Source organism: Nothobranchius furzeri, chromosome 7 (assembly GCF_043380555.1).
Source record: "Nothobranchius furzeri strain GRZ-AD chromosome 7, NfurGRZ-RIMD1, whole genome shotgun sequence".
NCBI classification, from domain to species: domain Eukaryota; kingdom Metazoa; phylum Chordata; class Actinopteri; order Cyprinodontiformes; family Nothobranchiidae; genus Nothobranchius; species Nothobranchius furzeri.
Window position 1 is genome coordinate 42,963,492 of NC_091747.1, and position 16,168 is coordinate 42,979,659.

Below are 16,168 nucleotides of genomic sequence, written 5' to 3' on the forward strand. Positions count from 1 at the left end.
TGATGTTAAATTCAGCTTAAAGAGAAACTGGGAGGAAGCTTTGGTTCATTTTAAGTTACAGGAGATCTTGTCTCCTATCTGCTCCTCCAGAGACAGCATGGACATGAGGGTTACATGGTGAGGGTCACACAGGACAGGTTAGTGCAGTCACAGCCGAGCTGGAGTGTTATGTGCATTACAGCCAGCAATCCAAACAGCAGCAGCAGCATCCAACCCCCCCCCCCCCACACACACACACACACACACACACACACACACACTTAACAAATAACACAACAAATAATGAAAGACTTGTTTCGTTTTAATCAGGTATATAACTTACAGTATAATGAGCACCGTTTTCTGTAGTTTAAGATTCTTAGATTCACTCATTCTGTCTAAATAAAATTTAAAAAAGCACACTCACTCACTCACCCACTCACTCACTCATTCACTCACTCAATAAATTAAATCTAATATGTAATGAACAAGCTTTTCTTCAATAGAATATGAATATAAATGTCAATCAGAATAACTTAGAGCTATTCTAGACAATCTTTAGTGCTTAACAGATTTTTCCACAAACTGAATGTTTACTTGCAAAAAAAAAAAAAAAAAGTGAAACAACTAGAGTTACACATGTTCTCCTTTGGCCTTTAAATGCTTCTTGATGTAGTAACCCACCAGGATTTGAGGGCGTAGTTGGTAGTCATGAAGAACATCATGAGAGCTGTTCAGCTGATCTCCCTTCAGTCGATCCAAAAGTGTCACACAAACAACAGCCGCTTCCCAAACAAAAACAATGATGTTAGGAACTCAAAAGGATTTGAGTACTTTTTAATCAAGTATTCATGTTGTGTCTTCTTACCTCGCAGGCCACTCAGTTTGCACATAGCAGCAAAAACAGACGACTCCATTTCTATATTGCAAACTCCGGCTTCTTTGGCTTTAATGAGGTAGTCCTGTTTATCCTTCTCCGTGTAGGAACACAAGGCACCATCCAAACGGGCTTGGCCTAAGGATTTAATTACCATTAAAAAACAAAATCTGCAACAATAAGAAGTAATGGATCATCTAACCAGTCATACCTTCATAGAAATCAAGTGTACACATGGTGTTGCCAATTACAGTCTCAAACTGGCTAAGCTCTTTGCTGCACTGCAGCAGCTCCTCGGCCAGACCTTGGTCCAGATCTGTGTTGCGTACCACCGTCTTTCCCAGGATCACCTGCTCTAGCCTGGGCAGAAAGGTGGCGTCCACTGACTGCTTGGTTACGACAACTGTGCCAGGCTCAAGTCCTGAAAAAGCAAGACAACAAACAAACAAAGAGAAATTAATCATTAAGTATTCTTTTATGGAGAAAAAAAAACGTTTAATTTTCCCATCACTCGGTTGTTGGCTCTTTTATCCTCTCTGCTGTGGTCTGTTGGGGTGCAGGCAGCTCTGACCGAGACAGGAAGAGACTGAACAAGCTAACAAAGCTAGCTCGGTTCTGAGCTGCCAACTAGATTCAGCTGAGGAGACGTGTGAAAGGAGGATGCGTAAGGAAAACGACCTCCATCGTAAAAAAATCCTCCCACCCACTGCATTCCACTGTGGAGGCCATGGACAACTCCTTCAGAGGCAGCTGAGGCATCCAAAATGTAAAACAGAATGCTACCATAGGTCATTCATCCCCTCTGCTGAGTGTATAACTCAGTTTAACTGGCACTGACATTATCCCTTTTCACGCTAACATCAGTGCTATATTCAGTACATGTGGAATACCCGGATGCGCATTTGTATGTCTGTGTCCCTTATGCTGTTTCTTCTTGAAAACTCAATTTTCAATGTTTATTGGTTATTCTAATCGTTGAAGATTACAATAGCCTACTGTCTTTGTGTATTTACCTCTAAGTGTATGTGCTGCCTTAATGAGTGTATTTCCCCACTGCAGGGTTAATAAAGTCTATTTGATTTTATTCTATTCAAGCTGTACCTGTCAGATTTACCTCATTTGTTCTTGAGCACCTGAAGCAAGGTAAAACAATGAAGATTAAAAATAGGGACTTGGACACTTACTGAGACTGGCTCATACCTGAGAGTTAACTAGCAGGTGAAGGGTTAAACTGGCTTGATAGTTGTTTTCGATAAGCTCAACTTCCCTTTCCAATTTGTTATGACAAATTTGATGTCACATCAATCATTTTCAGCAGTTTTTATACTTTTGTTCAGGGTCATTGAATTGTCTTGAGCCAACAATTAAATCTGTTACTGAACCCTTTCAAACCCTGATAATGAAAACGAAGTATATGCATCACACTATCTGCGCTTTAACTTTGAAAGATTGCGTGTGAAACAATACATCATCTTTCATTCTTGTTATTTTAGCCTTTAGCTCAGTGAGAATCCACATCCAGCTACCTTCATCTTACCAGCTGCATCCACAACAGGCAGCTATGCCCCCATCCCTGGTTCATCAGACAGCCATACTGCATCATTTGCAGGTGTGCACACATATTTCTTAGGATACTTAACAAATGCTGTAGCCTCCAAATTTATTTGCAATAAAGTGGTATGCTTTCTCTCTGGGGAAACTTATCCACGGACCCAGCATCACCTCTTTGAGATGCTAACCCCACCAGATCTACAAATACAAGACATCATTTGCTATCAAACGACCCTGAACAATGGCCGAATAACCAAACGTAGCGGAAAGTGTTCACTTGTCAATAGAGGTCCAGTTCAAGTTTGAAATAAAAATTTCATAAAGTTATTTATGTTTATTTATTTAGCAGACGCTTTTATCCAAAGCGATTTACAATTTATAACCTATAGGGCATGCTGTGATCTGTGGGGGAAACCGGAGTACCCGGAGGAAACCCACACATGCATGGGGAGAACACGCAACTCCACGCAGAAAGGCCGCAGCCGAGCCAAGTTTCGAACCTGCAACCTTCGTGCTGCGAGGCAACAGTGCTAACCACTGCGCCACCATGCAGCAGTTATTTGTTCCTTTCCGTTCTTTATCGACCTTCACAATTATAATTTCAGAATGCACATACTAAATGTTTACATTTTTAAAAAGATTTTTATGCACTTTGGGAAAAAAAGGGTTTGTCAGTGTTAGATTCTATATGTATGATGAAACGAGGGCCTGTGATTTGACTACTGATCTCGTCTTCCTTGTTGCTCCCTGCCCTTGATGCCCTTGTATGTGAACATCTGTCCCTTTAGATGACAACTTCGACACATCTTGCAGCTGAATTATAGTAACACATTTTCTTATCAGCAAAGGAAACCGCGTTATGATGAAAGTAGGCAGTAATTCATCAGATTACAGGTTACTGGAAACTCGTCATTGTTTTAAATGCTTTTAACACTGTTAGTGAGTGAAAAAGTTAAACAGATTAATAAGTAAAAGGTTGTACCTATTCCCCCTGATGTCCCAATGCGAATTACTGTAACATCTGTGCAGTGTGCATGATGGAGGAGCTTGATGAGCTCGTGCAACATTATGGCGATAGATGGGATGCCCATTCCATGCTGCAAAAACACATCAAACAGAAGTCAGTCTTACATTACAACAAAATAAAGACATCACAGGTCAGAGAAAGGGAAAGTTAAATTAGGTGGTCACATACACTGACAGAGAGTACAGGTCCAACTTTGTACATGGTGTAGCGATCTGTTCCTGCACAGATATTAGCATACCCCGAATTGGGTTCTTCTATCGCAAGCTCAGCTGCAATGTACTCGGTGAATGACTTTATCCTCCAGGGACTGCCCCCAACACAAACAAACTAAAATAAAAACACAATATTACTATCAGGGCTGCAGACAAACCAGTTTAAAATTTCAAAAATGAAATAGGATTTCACCCCACAGTGACTAAATACCTTCAGTCTTTCAAAGGAATACTTAGCAACTTTTTAATACTTTTAAATCATTTTCTTGAGCCAGTATGTGCTAAAACGACCCTTTACAGGGTTAATAAATGGCCACCCAGCCCCTATCGCTCCCTGAGGCCAGAATATCACACTTGCAACATCACAGTTGCAGGTCCGGTCGGCTGGGACTTAGAAAAAATTTAGCTGACCTACCTTGTGCTGCTGTCTGGCTTCATCATGTTTCCTGCATGTTTTAAATCATTAACACAGCTTTATTTAATTCAGTGATGACTCACTCCTCTAGACACTTAGGAAAACTGGGAGGAGTTTCAGCTCTTAGATTAAGATGTTTAAAAGACAAAAGCACAGTGAAGAGATACTGTAGGTCTTGGTTTTGCTTCAGACACTAGGGGGTGCTAAAAGCAAGTAAAACTGATTAGCATCCCTTTAAAAGCCAAGTTCACTGAGAAACCATTTTTTACTTGTTATTTTTAAATACAATCAGTCGATCTTAGTTTAACATGCAGGCAAAACGTGAAAATATTCTTCAACCCCTATTTTCCGTATTAGCCACCGATAGAAAATAGACGGAGAAACTCTTGGCCCGTACCAAGGACAGCTGTTGTCTCAGCTATTAGAAGCTAATTGTTAGCATTAGCATCTCTACAACATGGCAGAACTGCTTCAGGCTTGTGTTATTTGTGCAGATAAAACATCAGTGTTGCAGATGAGGCTCTATATAATGAAGGAAAATAGTAGCCCTGCTCCATTTCTGGGAAGTCGTATGTGAAAAAAAACTTGTTGTCATTTCTGCTATTAGATAATGTTGCTCTGAAGGCCACTGTCAGAGCAGCATGGGCTCTCCTTAGACCTGAGCAGTGCCACAGACTGACGGACTCCATGCTATGCCGCATTGCTGCAGTAACCCAGGCTAAAGGAGCCCCACCTAAATATTGAGTTCTGTACATCTTCATGCTTTTCTTCTGCTCAACATTTCTAAAACTCCTTTTTTTGCATTGATTTTAATTGATATTCTAATTTGTAAAATACTGAATTTCAGATTGTCAGTAGTTGTCAGTTATAATCATCAACATGAAAGTAAATAAACCTTAAATATATCAGTTTGTGCGTAATGAATAATTTTAATATACAAGTTTCACATTTTGAATGGAATTACTGAAATAAATGAACTTAGTCATGATATTCTAATTTTATGACCAGCGGTAGGGGTGAGACAGTGAACAGAACATGAACTGACCATGCTCTGATTATTCAGTATTTATGTGTTTTTGTAGTTCCAACAAAAATAAATATGTTGTCCCAGAGATGAGTTGGCCCATCATTTTCTATTGTGTGAAAGATAAAATAGAGTCAGTGGTAGAGTTGCATTGCTGTTTGCCAGCCAGAGGCAAGAAGTCCAGCCATCCAAAAATAAGATTTCAAAATTTACTATGTTCAGCTCAGCTCTGATCTGGCTCGCTTCTAGATCCTGAAACAGGAGTGCCAGAGCTATTTTCCCACAGAGACAAACAAGGCATTCCTTTATTCTAGAGACCACTGCCAATGTGATGAAAAAATAGTGAACTTGGTTTTTAATGGCTTTGGTAACTGATAACTGTAACAAAAATATTCAATAAAACTATCACTGGAGTAATTACAAACAAGTATTAATGTCAGCGTGGGTTTAAAAAAAGGCTCAGAATCCCGTAATAACGAGAGATTCTTGTTTTAACATCATATAAACCTCACGAGGTGAGGTGAAATCACCGGAGCACGTGTAAAAGACAGAAAGTACCAGAGAGAATATGGGCTGACATGAACGACTGTGTGTTAATTCTATTTGGTAGTGCCACTTAATGTTACTGTGGCCGTGTGCAGGATAAACATGCCTGGTATGAACAAACAATCAGAGCTCTCCATCCTCTCCATTCAAAAGAAGTCTCAGTATGCTGAGAGGCCGTATAAATAATGTTATACAGGTTGAAACAGGAACATTTGTCAGGTTCCTCCTGAAGGCTCCTTGAAGGCTTGTAGGGGAGCCCGTCATCCTTTCAGGGGGGGCCAGGCACCCTTAGCTCCCCTGTAGTTTGAACCCTGTGCCTCATTCAATCAGAGTAGATTGCAACAACATATAACTATCATTTTACTATTACAATTGTTCTCGTTATTACAAAATCTTTAACTTGTTAACACCCCCCGCACTGACGGTAATACGCCTTCGTAAGTAATAGATGTATGATAAGAGTTGTTACCTTCACATCCCCAAACATAGCTGGCAGGTTGTGAGTTCTAGTCCCAAGGCTGAAGTGGTAGAGAACGTCATCTTTCAGACTGTCCAGGTGTGGGTTATGGACATAAACAGGACTACAATAAGAAACAGGCAGAATTTAAAGTTAGTTTAACTTTAAACTACATTCTACTTACTTTTACTTGACTTATTTTCACACTGATGAGTGTGCAACAGCCTTTTCCTCTCATTTAGGTTTCATTTTAGTTAGAGATCATTCAAACTAACACAAAATAAGCTGGTGACGGTTCTCAGTCATCCTAAGGTGTTTGAATAAAGGCATCGAGACTTCTTTGCTTTCTTGTATTGACGTTTCACTTCTCATCCGAGCAGCTTTGTCAATTCTGCCTGGAATAAGGGAGGGTCAAGCTTATAAACTTTCTATTGTTGCTTAACAAGCAGAAACAGAAGCAGTGCAATTGCCTTCCTTTGAACCCCTTTGGATAACAGAAAAAAACACGGTTTATCACCCAAATCCTTTTCATCCATGCATCAACAAACCTGTTTAAGGTTCTGATATAATAGTTTAGTACAGCAATTAAGTGATTAACACGCCTGGACTTTACGGGGCTGAAGCAGCGAAGGTATAACTAGATCACTTCTGTATTGTGTGGGTTATTGTTAAAGGATTACTGTGACAGTTTTTCTTTGGAGATTTACAGATTCTGGGTTTATTTTGAAGAGCACCGTAAAAAGTCTGTCTGGCCTGCTGGTGATGAGCCATACCAGCGGACACAACAGCGACAGACTCGACAGCAGACCAGTCCATCTATCTCTATTGTGATGTTCAGCTTCAATTTTATTACGTCATGTTCCCCACATCTAGGTACCAAAATGCAAAGTTTCATCCACGGCTAATCAGCTATTTGTGAAACAAAGTAACACTACTGTTCATTTTTAAGTTTGTGAATAAATGTTTAAGTTGAAACCAACATTAGACAACCTCCTCGTTTATCTACGGCAGGGGTGTCAAACTCATTTTAGCTCAGGGGCCACATTGAGGGAAATCTAGTCCCAAGTGGGCCGGACCGGTAAATTAAAAACAACTTCAGATTGTTTTCTTTGTTTTAATACAATCGATATAAAACAAGGCTGGAGCCTGAGGACAGTGTATCCAAAATAGTACAACACCTGAAGTGTACTTGAAAATTTGAAAAAAAATATATATATATATATATCAATAAATAAATAAACATTCCTGAGTGATTCAAAGAGCTTACAGATCACATGGCTAGATCACTTTCATGCAGCACTTAAAGTATATTTGACTCATTTTACTTAACATCTTTTAGCTTTCACCAGCACATCAATATCAGAAGTCACATCCTGAGTGGCAGCCAACTTCAGGATGTGATTCAAGTTCTTGTGTGAGTCTTGAGCGCAGCTTTGTTTTATTTATACTCATTACAGAGAAAACTTGCCCACAAAGATACATTTATTTTCACTCTACATTGTAAAGTATGAAAATAAAGTTTACACAACCATCTCGCGGGCCGGATTTAACCTGCTTGCGGGCCTGATATGGCCCGTGGGCCGCATATTTGACACCCCTGATCTACGGTCTAGTTTCTGTTTCTTTTGTAATAATACATCTATCAAAGATCAATATAGCAGCCACAGCTTTCCTGAGCTCAGCCACTGCTGCAGCTCCCCCCAGGGGGATAGGTCAGATATGGAGATGTAATTTCACCAGTGATGATGACTACTGGGACCAAACTTTATAAGATTCTCAGGAGGAATCATTTAAGGAAATATTGAAAGAAAAAAACACCTTTCCGTCATTATGTTTATGACCTTCATGAGATTCAGTATGAGAGAGGATCAAAAATCATTTACAGAAATGTCTCACCTGCTGCGAGGCGCACTTGGCTTATCGCCCGTGAGGTCCATGATTCTGAAAGAGAAACCAGCAGCCGGGCTGAGTCCGGACAGTTTCGCAGGCAGAGATCAGGACAGAGAAACTGACAGGACTCAGGCTCTGGTAACAAACCCTCTGATAAACTCAGCCTTCTTGTTATTTTAAACAAACCCCACCTTCTACAAGGAGATTAGACATCGCGCGCACGCAGCACTTTATCTCCAACAAACAACGATTTCGATGTTTACCTTTATGATGAAAATCCAGCCGGATGGTTGAAAGTCAGTCAGTCTACAGATGTCTGCTGCCCTCTCACTACAGCTATTAAAGATGAATTTCCGATTAAAACATCTGACAGCTCCACCGTTGTGGGACGCCGGCCCAAGGTTGCGTCAGAATCACGTCACGGGCTGATCAGTCCTCCCATTGGCTGCGAGATGCACGCTCACTGTCACGCACAGAGGTGACTAACGACGGATGTGCAAGCGCCTCTGGATTTCCCGTGACTGCGAAAACGCCCGTTGAGGTTGAGAAAGGATCATGTTTCACAAAATACATGAATGATAATGTAAAAACCCATAAAACTGAATCATTTCTGAGTGGGTTGTTAATAAAAATTATTTATCTTAAAGCTTAAAAAATGAACATTTCCACATAAAACAGTTTAGAATTAAAAAAACAAGTCAAAAATGTTGTAAAATATTTTTTCTCAAGTTTCACTGATTGTAATTTAAAGATTAAATCAAAATGTTATTCTTTAAAATGTAGATTTTACTAATGTTTTTTTACAATAGCCTACATATTAAAATTCAAATAGTGTTTTGTATGTTAAACTGGTATAATCTATGATGTACAGATGCTTGATTTATTAACCCTTTTCAGCTTCTACTTTAAATTTGATCAAATCTGTTTGCTGACCATGTGTATGGATATTTAAAAACCTGAAATTTAAACCTTTTTATTCTTTCTGAATGAAAATATGTGACTAACGTCTATGAACAACATTCTATTATTTCATCATTAGTGAAGCAACCATTCATCCAAAGCTCCGTTACCACAGCTGTGAACAAAACGGCTTTACTTTAACAGGCTTAGTCATCACTCATCACTGGAGGCAACTTAAAATTCAAGTTCTAGATAAAAGAAGCATTGACGCATTTGCATCAATCCAAATACATGTAAAAACAGCTTTAACTAATGGAATTTAAGATAATAATTTGACTGAATTAAACATTGTGATTATGTCTAACATACAATATAACCACGCAAGTCATTTATATTTCCACCATCAGCATGAACAATGTTACTCATTACCCTTGTACAAGCAGTCTCCTACATCTGTAGCGCTGTGGTTAAGGCACATTTTAAAACAACACACAATCTTCTGACACAGTAGCCAGAAATTCAAAACCAAACAAAGAATAAAAATGTTTTTTTTAGGCATGCAAACAGAAGTAAGTCTTAAATAAATTCAAGCAAACAACACAACAAAAAACAACAAAGAATAAAAATGTTTTTTTAGGCATGCAAACAGAAGTAAATCTTAAATAAATTCAAGCAAACAACACAACAAAAAACAACAAGGCACTCTTTGTACAAAACCATCAAAAACACTATTTGCAGCAGTAAGGCTCTGTGCAGCTTCGTCCATGAGTGACGCCGTTACCTGTAGGAAAAGTACAAAAACACGATAACATTTTACCACGTATGCATAACTTGATAAGCTAAGTTAATTATTCTGGAAATGTGACGTGAGGCTGTAAAAGCACTGTGAATAATGAATCTAACCCCAACTTCTCACTGGACTCACGAGATCACAAAATACCTCGCCAAAAAGTAAATAAAATCACATTTGATGTTGTATAAAATGTTGTTCCTCTCTATTGCCAGAATTAAAGCCATACAAACATATCGCTGAACTTCTCGAACGGTGCTGGAATTAAATAATCTACAGATATGAAATTGTATCGCTGTATGAGTCTTTTATTTTGAAATTTATCGAAGGCTTTACACTGAAACCATGTGCGATTTCCTGAAATTACAGGTGCTGGCCAGTAAATTAGAATATCATCAAAAGGTTGAAAATATTTCAGTAATTCCATTCAAAACGTGAAACTTGTACATTATATTCATGCAATGCACACAGACCAATGTATTTCCAATGTTCATTACATTTAAATTTGATATTCATAAGTGACAACTAATGAAAACTCCAAATTTGGTATCTCAAAAAATTAGAATATTCTGAAAAGGCTGAATATAGAAGACACCTGCTGCCACTCTAATCAGCTGATTTACTCAAAACACCTGCAAAGGCCTTTAAAAGGTCCCTCAGTCTTGTTTTGAAGGCACCACAATCATGGGGAAGACTTCTGACTTAACAGCTGTCCAAAAGACAATCATTGACACCTTGCACAAGGAGGGCAAGACACAAAAGGTGATTGCTAAAGAAGCTGGCTGTTCGCAGAGCTCTGTGTCCAAGCACATTAACAGACAGGCGAAGGGACGGAAAAAATGTGGTAGAAAAAAGTGTACAAGCTCTAGGGATAACCGCACCCTGCAGAGAATTGTGACGACAAACCCATTCAAAAATGTGGGGGAGATCCACAAAGAGTGGACTGCAGCTGGAGTCAGCGCTTCAAGAACCACCACGAGGAGACTCATGAAAGACATGGGATTCAGGTGTCGCATTCCGTGTGTCAAGCCACTCTTGAACAAGAAACAGCGCAAGAAGCGTCTCGCCTGGGCCAAGGACAAAAAGGACTGGACTGATGCTGAGTGGTCCAAAGTTATGTTTTCTGATGAAAGCAAGTTCTGCATTTCCTTTGGAAATCAAGGACCCAGAGTCTGGAGGAAGAGCGGAGAAGCACAGAATCCACGTTGCATGAGGTCCAGTGTAAAGTTTCCACCGTCAGTGATGGTGTGGGGTGCCATGTCATCTGCCGGTGTTGGCCCACTCTGTTTCCTGAGGTCCAGGGTCAATGCAGCCGTCTACCAGGAAGTTTTAGAGCACTTCATGCTTCCTGCTGCTGACCAACTTTATGGGGATGCAGACTTCACCTTTCAACAGGACTTGGCACCTGCACACAGTGCCAAAACCACCAGCACCTGGTTCAAGGACCATGGTATCCCTGTCCTTGATTGGCCAGCAAACTCGCCTGACCTTAACCCCATAGAAAATCTATGGGGTATTGTGAAGCGGAGGATGCAATACGCTAGACCCAACAATGCAGAGGAGCTGAAGACGACTATCAGAGCAACCTGGGCTCTCATAACACCTGAGCAGTGCCACAGACTGATCGAGTCCATGCCACGCCGCATTACTGCAGTTATTGAGGCAAAAGGAGCCCCGACTAAGTATTGAGTGCTATACATGCACATTCTTTTCATGTTCATTCTTTTCAGTTGGCCAACATTAGAGAAACAAACATTTTTTCATTGGCCTTTAGAATATTCTAATTTTCTGAGATACCAGATTTGATGTTTTCATTGGTTGTCACCTATAAATATCAAAATTAAACGTAATAAACATCGGAAATACATTGGTCTGTGTGCATTGCATGAATATAATGTACAAGTTTCACGTTTTGAATGGAATTACTGAAATATTTTCAACCTTTTGATGATATTCTAATTTACTGGCCAGCACCTGTATGTCCCAGAAGCAGCTCGTGGCAAAAATAGAACCTGATCCTATCTTTACCGGCGTGGTGCGGTGTGGCGAGCTGCGTCTGGGACGTGCCTGAAAATTTTCGCGTTGCGGCTGGTCTGAATAACCCCATAGACTATAATGGATTGTATCTGAAGCAGTGGCGTTCCACGCCGCTGATGCTTCCAGTGTGAAGTAGGTAAGCCTGGCTGGAGTTGTACTGCTTTTTAAGACATTAGACTCACATATCTCTTCTTTCTCTTTTCCAACTTGCTTCTTCTCCAAGTTCTAACTGCAGAGGATCTCTCTGTCAAGATAATAAATCTGTTTACAAAACATCACATTTGTTCTTCTGACCAATGAGAGTGCACTCTTTTAAAAATCCTGGACTTGAACACAACGTACCGCCTCAGTAAGCACTATGGGATGCTCTGGCAAGTGTTCTGGCCTCTTCTTGGCCTCGGGGGAGCTGGCTAGATCAATTAAAAATCCCCTTGTGTAGGATATTCTTGCTGTAAATAAAACCAACATTATAACATTTCAAAGTTAAATGAAACCTGATCAAATCTTACATGAAGTCTGAATCAGACACAGATTTTCAACAGTTGCCTTGAGTTTTGTGTCTTACCTGGTTTCTGTCTATGGAGGTTGACAATCTTGTAGAATTGTTCCACATCGATATTTGTCTGTCAAGCACAATAATAACGTAATTCGTCTACGGCTTGCACGAAACACTTGTTAGGACAGAAGAAACTAATGAAATGATCTAAACATCTCCGTCACAAGAATAATCCATAATGTCTTTAGGCGTTCTTACCTCTTGTTCCCTCAGATTCTGTGCATAAGGGATACAGGTCTGCAGAAGCTGTGGCCCTATAAAATAATACAGTTCTCAGATTACCATCCAATCTGAACCCTGGCCCGCTTGTACTATATACTAACCAACATCCAGTTGAGCGTGGCGACGCAAAGGTCTTGCCGGCTCCAGATGTTTCAGAAAAAGTCTCTTCCTTGAAACTTCCATTCTGAAAGGAAACAAACAAGTTTAAATCCTGACTTGAGACTTGTGTTTGCAATAACACTTGTGCTTACAGTACTGTGAAAAATATTTTCCTTCTATCAAATTTCTTTTGGCTGTTCATCAACAAACAAATTTATTATTAGACAAATAAAACCTGAGTAAACACAAAATGCAGATCTCTCTAAACTGTGGATATTTGGGTCAGACTGTTATGTCTACATATGTAAAAGAAATTTGATCCCAGGTGCAAAAAAGTTTATATTTTTGGGTTATAGTAAAAAATAGGCCAGCATACCTGGTTTATAACCCCCACAAAGGAAAGGTGAAAAAGACTTGTGAGATTTAATAAAAAAGAAGTTCAACAACAAACACAAACTGATAAGTACGACACAGAAATCCAGACTAATGAGCACGTAGTGCCTTCAAAAGAAAGTACAGGACAAAAAAAAAATGAAACACAACAGAAAGTGAACCTTTTAGAGAAGAGGAAGAGGACACAAACAAAGTGACACAGAAAGAAATCTAAGTAATAAGCAAAACCAGACTGAACGACCGTTATTCTAAAACAAAACAGACACCTTCAAAATATACTACACATCACCTTCACAGTGGCCTAGTGGTACGAGCGTCCGCCCTGGGACTGGGAGATCGGGGTTTCAATGCTTGTCTGGTCATACCAAAGACCTTCCATGACACTCAGCTTTAAGGCGTTGGACTGGGGGGGGGTTGATCTAAGGCTGGGTGATATGGGCTAAAATCAATATCACTGTATATTGAGGATTTTACCTCGATAACGATAAACGGACAATAACTACAGGTATACGCAGAAGCAAAGGTTACGCAAGATTTATATTTCCCGAGCGCAGCTGCAGCTCATCCCTCCCCACAGGGATGGGTCAAATGTGGAAATGTAATTTCACCAGTGAGTGATGATGACTAACGGGACTTTATCTAACTGCAAAGATTTACCTAATGTAACATCTGTGACTGTGGAATCCCCCAAACATCAATAAGGCCCTGACGTCACTAGAAGTATGCAGGTGGGAACAGGCAATGACAGAAGTCATCAACTCTCTAAAACAGAAGGACACATTTGAACTAACCACAGATGGAAAATGGGTCACGTGTGCGACCTGTGTTTACACTAGCCGACAGCATGGATGCCCTCAGAGCTGTGCTCGCTTTATCAATTGTCCAAGCGCTTTTTGCTTGTTTGTTATTGCAAGTGGAATTACTGCTCCTTGCGGAAGACCACAGATGACGCTGACTGGATACAATTCGGGGGAAGTACTGCCACCTACAGGTCTGGTATGTCCTTAACAACGTATTTATCCGGGTACGTGTGGACAGAGTTTTTTTTTTAAACGAGGTGGTGTGGATGCAAGTTTTTGGAGGGGCGGATATTCATTTTTTTAAAAGCCCGGCTACGTGTGGACTAGGCCTAAATCAGATGTGCTGAAGCAGAGACATGGAAAACATGTCCCCGGGTTGGGAAACACTGAAAATGCAGACCAGAATGATCTTATTTTCCACCAAGCCTGCAACCACCACTCAGGAAAGCATGTTTTAAACTCAGCTGGACAGAAAAAGATACATGTATACCAACATATTTAGTGATAACCAAGGGGCCATTGCTTTGACAAAAACTTCAGTGAACACACAGATCAAAGCATATTGATGTCAAATATCCCTTCACTCTTGAAGCCCTAAATGAAAAAGAAAAAAATAGACATTGGATATTGTTCATCAGAAGAAATGGCTGCAGACATTCTTACAAAACCAGTTACAAGAGTAAGTCTTAATACATTTCAAAAATGGTTGTTTGGAAATTAATATGTTGCTGTGGGTTAACAGCATGTTCGCATTGTGTTCTCATAAATAAATATATTATTGTCTCTTATTTCATAAGTGCATTTTTCTGTTACTTTATATTGAAAAAATCTTTTGGGTTATGCCACTTCCTGTTCTGTAAGAAAATACGCACCCGACGATAAAATGGAATGTCCAGAAGTAAAAACAAAAGGGAGCAGTAAACTAAGTGTGAAATATTGAACAAACGAAGAAGAAAACCCAACAAGCTCAACAAGGAACATTTTAAATTTGTGTGAAAATATCATTTATTTGAACTCTGGGCAACTGACTCAGTGACTCAAATAACCCGATTTATTTTGGTGAGTGACTGATTCAAACTCGATTCAGTAAAAAGAATGGAGTTTACCATCAGCAGCGTAAATCACGGGGAACACGTTTTTATATGTCGAGGCCAGGGAGCGACTAATAACGCTGTTAGCTGCTTAGTTTGTCGATTATCAAACGGTTAGGATTGGAGTTGTCTTAACGAGGGCTGGCTGTACAAAAACGTGAGCTAACTGAATAAAAAACGCTGTTGAAAACCAAAGTGAACAAGTGATGGTTGAGGATCAAACTACATCTTTTTGTTCACGTCAACAGAAATAACCCAAACAGACACAGATCTACTAATGCAAATAGTAATGCTGCACAGTAAAACGGCACAAACGGTTTAAATGTTTACCTGCAGTTATCTACGAAACTCTCCTAGTGTGATTTTCTGCCTGATCAGCAGCACAGCCACCTGCATGCCTTCGTTGATGTATCTAACTTCCGGTTTGAGACTTTCAAAATAAAGCGAGAATATGCGCGCAGCTTCGCCACCATATTGGGTGGGTTCCTTACCTGAATGGAGTCTCCGTGAATGAACACAATAGGAAGTTTTTAGGACAGCAAGTAAAATACGGGAGTTCCCCACCCAAAACATGGGACTTGACAGGTGGTTCGTTATGGTGTCTCAGCTTCAGAGGAAGATGTCCCATCCCTGTTTGTTAATATTTCAGGGTTGCCAACCATCGTTTCATTCTTGTGTAATTTGATATCTCTATTTTAGAATGTAAGGATGCACTACATCACCATAACAGCTGGAGTTACAGGGTGACAGCGCATGCACAAAGCCGTACCAAAAAGTTATTTTTCAAGGGTTTTAGCTCTCCACCCCCGACCCCTATTTGGCAAATGATCTGGGGAATCAGACATCACCTTGGAGGATCAAACTAGGCAGTGGAGGTTAATTATTCAAATTTTTCTCTTAGTCTAGAGATCTGAGTGACTTTTTAGAGACTTGTAAAATAAAAAACAACAAACTCAAAATTTGTTGTAGCTATTTAAAATAATCTGAGTTACACTGTGATAATCTGATGGATAAACACAAACCCCTTGACAGAACCTTCTATTACAACAAAATTTAAACAATACTTTTATGAACATATTAGTAAAAATAACTGCATTAGGGATAAAAAATCTGATACCACAGGAGAACTGTAAAGAACAGCTTGAATGAGAAATAACTTGCTGAATCAGCACCGTCTGCAGATTGATCTGCTTTACTTTCAACATTGTGACAAGATTGTTACAAACCCAACATCCACATCTCTTTGGTTAACTATCTTACATCAGATGAATTAATGAATGTCTGATGGTACATATATATACA

The 16,168-nt window shown here is 39.7% G+C and overlaps 2 protein-coding genes across 6 annotated transcripts; both read right to left on the minus strand.

Moving 5' to 3' along the window:
- Window positions 1–283: 283 nt before the first annotated feature.
- Window positions 284–8,381, minus strand: upp1 (uridine phosphorylase 1). Of its 2 annotated transcripts, XM_015954785.3 has the most exons (8): window positions 8,242–8,381; window positions 7,985–8,029; window positions 6,101–6,212; window positions 3,603–3,761; window positions 3,390–3,504; window positions 1,068–1,277; window positions 848–994; window positions 284–764 (listed from the first exon to the last, which is right to left on the minus strand). In XM_015954785.3, the coding sequence occupies exons 2-8, from the start codon at window positions 8,023–8,025 to the stop codon at window positions 613–615; spliced, it is 936 nt and encodes a 311-aa protein (XP_015810271.3). In that variant the 5' UTR covers window positions 8,026–8,029; window positions 8,242–8,381; the 3' UTR covers window positions 284–612. The 2 variants fall into 2 exon arrangements, with proteins under 2 accessions (XP_015810271.3, XP_015810272.1); XM_015954786.3 differs by lacking the exon at window positions 3,603–3,761.
- A 554-nt stretch (window positions 8,382–8,935) lies between these two features.
- On the minus strand, window positions 8,936–15,292 carry gra (granulito). 4 transcript variants are annotated; one of them, XM_054751398.2, is made up of 9 exons: window positions 15,197–15,292; window positions 14,270–14,369; window positions 13,633–13,737; window positions 12,585–12,667; window positions 12,460–12,515; window positions 12,271–12,328; window positions 12,048–12,154; window positions 11,888–11,949; window positions 8,936–9,659 (listed from the first exon to the last, which is right to left on the minus strand). In XM_054751398.2, the coding sequence occupies exons 2-9, from the start codon at window positions 14,293–14,295 to the stop codon at window positions 9,656–9,658; spliced, it is 501 nt and encodes a 166-aa protein (XP_054607373.2). In that variant the 5' UTR covers window positions 14,296–14,369; window positions 15,197–15,292; the 3' UTR covers window positions 8,936–9,655. The 4 variants fall into 4 exon arrangements, with proteins under 4 accessions (XP_054607373.2, XP_015810273.1, XP_015810274.1 ...); XM_015954787.3 differs by lacking the exon at window positions 13,633–13,737; XM_015954788.3 differs by lacking the exons at window positions 13,633–13,737; window positions 14,270–14,369.
- Between the last annotated feature and the right edge of the window lie 876 nt (window positions 15,293–16,168).

Excerpts from the sequence above, each read along its gene's own strand:
- upp1 (XM_015954785.3), bottom strand. The coding sequence starts at position 8,025 with ATGGACCTCACGGGCGATAAGCCAAGTGCGCCTCGCAGCAG. Across the intron at positions 6,213-7,984 it reads CCAAGTGCGCCTCGCAGCAG|TCCTGTTTATGTCCATAACC; the intron begins GTGAGACATTTC and ends TTCTTATTGTAG. Across the intron at positions 995-1,067 it reads TACACTTGATTTCTATGAAG|GCCAAGCCCGTTTGGATGGT; the intron begins GTATGACTGGTT and ends TTAAATCCTTAG.
- gra (XM_054751398.2), bottom strand. The coding sequence starts at position 14,295 with ATGGCCCCTTGGTTATCACTAAATAT. Across the intron at positions 12,329-12,459 it reads AGAATCTGAGGGAACAAGAG|ACAAATATCGATGTGGAACA; the intron begins GTAAGAACGCCT and ends TGTGCTTGACAG. Across the intron at positions 12,155-12,270 it reads CCTCCATAGACAGAAACCAG|CAAGAATATCCTACACAAGG; the intron begins GTAAGACACAAA and ends TTTTATTTACAG.